General features: G+C 40.8%; 1 protein-coding gene across 1 annotated transcript; it reads left to right on the top strand.

Annotated features, from left to right (window-relative positions):
- Positions 1 to 781: 781 nt before the first annotated feature.
- On the top strand, positions 782 to 1,726 carry LOC150013652 (olfactory receptor 1L8-like). The gene has a single exon (XM_090275983.1). It carries the CDS (start codon positions 782 to 784, stop codon positions 1,724 to 1,726), a length of 945 nt encoding a protein of 314 aa, XP_090132109.1.
- The last annotated feature ends 2,038 nt before the right edge of the window (positions 1,727 to 3,764 follow it).

Raw genomic sequence — 3,764 nt, 5'->3', positions numbered from 1 at the left:
CCCTTTAAACAAGTGGACTCTGCTGAGACCAGCAGTTTCTTCCTCCGCACCAACCCCCACTGGTGTGCACAGTCAGAAGCAATGAGGCTTGATTTTCTCCAGCGCTGGGACTGTGAGCTGCACAGTCTGATGAGGAGCTGGGAACGCACCCCAGGTGTCCCTCCTGACTTTTTAAAATGTGTAACTGCACTTTCTGCTGGCCTGCCGCCACTGCTGCTACTGCTGCTGCCACCATCACACTGTGTCCTCTCTGCACTGGCTCCGCCTCTCCTACCTGTCTGGATGAGTATTCCTTCTTTATATTTTTGTTTGTTGGACTTTCATGCAGCTTGGTGTTCTGGAACTTCTAATTATCTCTAGTTTTGAGGTAGTCGTATTCCTTCTTAGTTGTGGAGGGAGACCCAGAGTGTCTGTCTAGGCCTCCATTTTGGCCGGAAGTCCCAAGGATCTGTTTATATTGCTATGTCCCTATCAGCTAAATACTACTTTTCAAAGAATAAGAATGAATGACCATGGATCAGAGAGGTCTATCTCTGATGGTTTCTAAAGGAAAACTTTTATTTTGTCCCTCCAGCTTTTGGTATAAAGACATTGTGATGCCCATGGACTTGGAAAGAGAAGACCATATCAAGGACTATGAGGTTGACAAGTTGTGCCTGCATAGCAGCTAATTGTGATTAAATAGAGGAAACAAAGACTTTGCTGGGTTCTAATGATTTGGGTTATAGAATTGGAGCATGTAAAATAACAAAACTTCTTATATATAACTAGACCCAAGTCAATGGAAAGAGTCAACCAAACCAGCAGTATCTCTGAGTTCATCCTCCTGGGACTGTCCTCCCGGCCCGAGGACCAGAAGCTACTCTTTATCCTATTCCTCATCATATACCTTGTCACTATAACGGGGAACCTACTCATCATTTTGGCCATTCACTCTGACTCCCAACTCCACACCCCCATGTATTTCTTCTTGAGTTTCCTGTCTTTCACTGACATTTGCTTCACAACAACCATCGTCCCCAGAATGCTAGTTAACTTCCTGTCAGAGAAGACCATCTCCTATGCTGGGTGTCTGACTCAGATGTATTTTATTTATGCTTTGGGCAATACTGACAGTTTTCTCCTAGCAGTCATGGCCTTTGACCGCTATGTGGCCATTTGTGATCCCTTCCACTATGTCACCACCATGAGCCATCACCGCTGTGTTGTGCTGGTGGCCTTTTCCTGCTCATTTACCCATGTCCACTCTCTTCTACACATACTTCTACTGAATCGGCTCACCTTCTGTGACTCCAATGTTATCCATCACTTTCTCTGTGACCTGAGCCCTCTGATGAAATTGTCCTGCTCCTCTACATTTGTCAATGAAATTGTGTTAATGACAGAAGGACCTCTTGTTTTGGTGACCCCTTTTCTATTCATTACCTTCTCTTATATGCGAATCCTCACCACAGTTCTCAAAATCCCCTCAGCAGCCGGGAAACGCAAAGCCTTCTCCACTTGTGGTTCTCACCTCACTGTGGTAATACTCTTTTATGGAAGCATTTTTTATATCTATTTACAGCCCCTCTCCACCTACAGTGTCCAGGACCATATAGCAACACTCGTCTACACAGTTTTCTCCTCCATGCTAAATCCTTTTATCTATAGCCTGAGAAACAAAGACCTGAAACAGGGCCTGAGGAAGCTGATAGGCAAGGAGAAATCCCAGGCAGCACCCTCTTGACAAACCCACTGGAATCTGCTGGTTTCTACTGGCTCTCAGTGAATAGTCAAACTGTTAGAGGTCAGCATTTTTAACCATGAGTAGCAAGGCTATTGTAGGCACTTACATCCATTGACAGCAACCCCATCCATTGGCCCTGCCTTGCTTACATCATGGTCTCTTTCCTCATTGTTCCTCTATTCCCCCATGAAGACTCATCACGTTCTCATCTTCCAAATACTGTTTTAATTCTTTTCCCAAAAATATTTTCTGAACAAATTTCTTTCTTTTTATTAAGACAAACTCCAAAACACATTTCGGTATATTGCTGAAAACAGTTAGATAATTTATAACTGTTGAATGCGTTTGCAAATACTTGATGAGGGAAAGAACCGAGATAGGGAAAAGGAGAAGGAAGATTACGTTTTAGCTAATTTTATCATTTTGAGGATTTTCATAACTGTTTTTTGAGAAGCCACTTTCTCCATTTATTCCTTCATCACTCTCTTTACTTTTCTTCTTCACCATCCCATACTAGAAGATGACTCAGGTAAACACAGCTGCTTTGGAGCATGGAAAAAAACAATTCCTATCTCCAAAAGTGTCCTAACTTCCATCCTAAGACCCCAAAGAGAGAAACATTGATCAATTGGTTGCTTCTGGTACACCTCAACTGAGGATGTGGTCCACAACCCAGGCACATGCCCTGACATGCCCTGATGTGCCCTGACTGGAAATCAAACCAGAGATCTCTTGGTGTGCAGGCTGGTACTCAATCCACTGAGCCACACCAGCTGGGGTTTATAATTTCTTATTGTGCTCTTTCTAAAAACTTGTATTTTTCTATGCAGAAAACCTCTCATGTCACCATTCCTCTGTCTACTCTTCCTTTATTATATTTTGATGGCTTTATTTTTAATTTTCTCATTATTTTTACCATGCAGTTAAAAAAATGCTAATGGCCAGAAAGAACAAGAACCAAGAATGATAACATGAAAACTATCCATTTCACAGTGGGGAGGCTAGAACATTTCTTCACTCCATCCCTAAAGCTATATGTTTAAAAATATGTGACTTAATACTTCATTCTAGAAACTACCATCCTTAGAAATATAACCTACAGAAATATTATCATAAATGTATATTGAATGTATATATACATGTATATAAAATCCAAGTTAATAACAGGTAAAAACTGGCAACATCCTAAAATCCTATCAACAGGAGATGGAAAAATTAATAATGATTAATTGGATAGCAAATAATAATAGGCGCAGGTTCAAAGAATTGAATGGATCTCTATTCCTTGAAAAACTATTAAGTAGAAAAACCAAGATGTAGAATGAAGTATTCATGGAACTTAAAACCATTAATAAATTAGATGACAAATGCAATGAGGAAAGACTTTTTTGTGAGGTGCCAGCTGAAGAGAGACTGTCTAGGAGCTTGCATATCTGAGAAGCATCATTATTTGTTTTTTTCGCTTGAATCATAAATTGATGGGATGTGGAATTCTAGTTACCAAAACTTTTGGACTTTAAAGACATCTCTGTGTTGCCCTAATGCATCAGCTGTGTTCAGTGAGAAATGAGGTCATTTTGCATCCCTTTACGCTCCCTGCCTGTAACCACAGTCTATAGATATTCTACGCCAAACACGGGCGCGCTGCCACTGCATAGGCTTTGGGTATGTGGACACCAATTCTGCCCGCTTTACTCCAGACTTGGGCACTGGAGCTTGATCATTGTCCTTGGAACCTGACAAGCCAATTCTAAAATTTAAATGGAAATGAAAATGACCCAAACAGCCAAGACAATCTTAAAGAAAAATCACAAATCTGGAGGACACGCCTTACCAAATTTCAAGACTTAACTACAAAGCTAAAGTAATTAAGACAGTGTGGCATTTGTATAAGAATACATAAATAGAGCAATGTAACAATAGAGAACCCAGAAGTATATCCTCATTTATACAGTCCCTTGATTTTTGGCAAAAATGCCAATGTAATTTAATGGGGAAAGGAGGATCCATTCAATCCATTATGCTGGAGCAACTGGAC

This window comes from Furipterus horrens, unplaced genomic scaffold (genome assembly GCF_987537825.1).
Source record: "Furipterus horrens unplaced genomic scaffold, mFurHor1.1.pri manual_scaffold_4, whole genome shotgun sequence".
In the NCBI taxonomy this organism is placed as follows: domain Eukaryota; kingdom Metazoa; phylum Chordata; class Mammalia; order Chiroptera; family Furipteridae; genus Furipterus; species Furipterus horrens.
This window is presented reverse-complemented; position numbering and strand designations above follow the sequence as displayed.

Bases quoted from the DNA above. Each gene is read 5' to 3' on its own strand.
- LOC150013652 (XM_090275983.1), top strand. From the start codon at position 782: ATGGAAAGAGTCAACCAAACCAGCAGTATCTCTGAGTTCATCCTCCTG.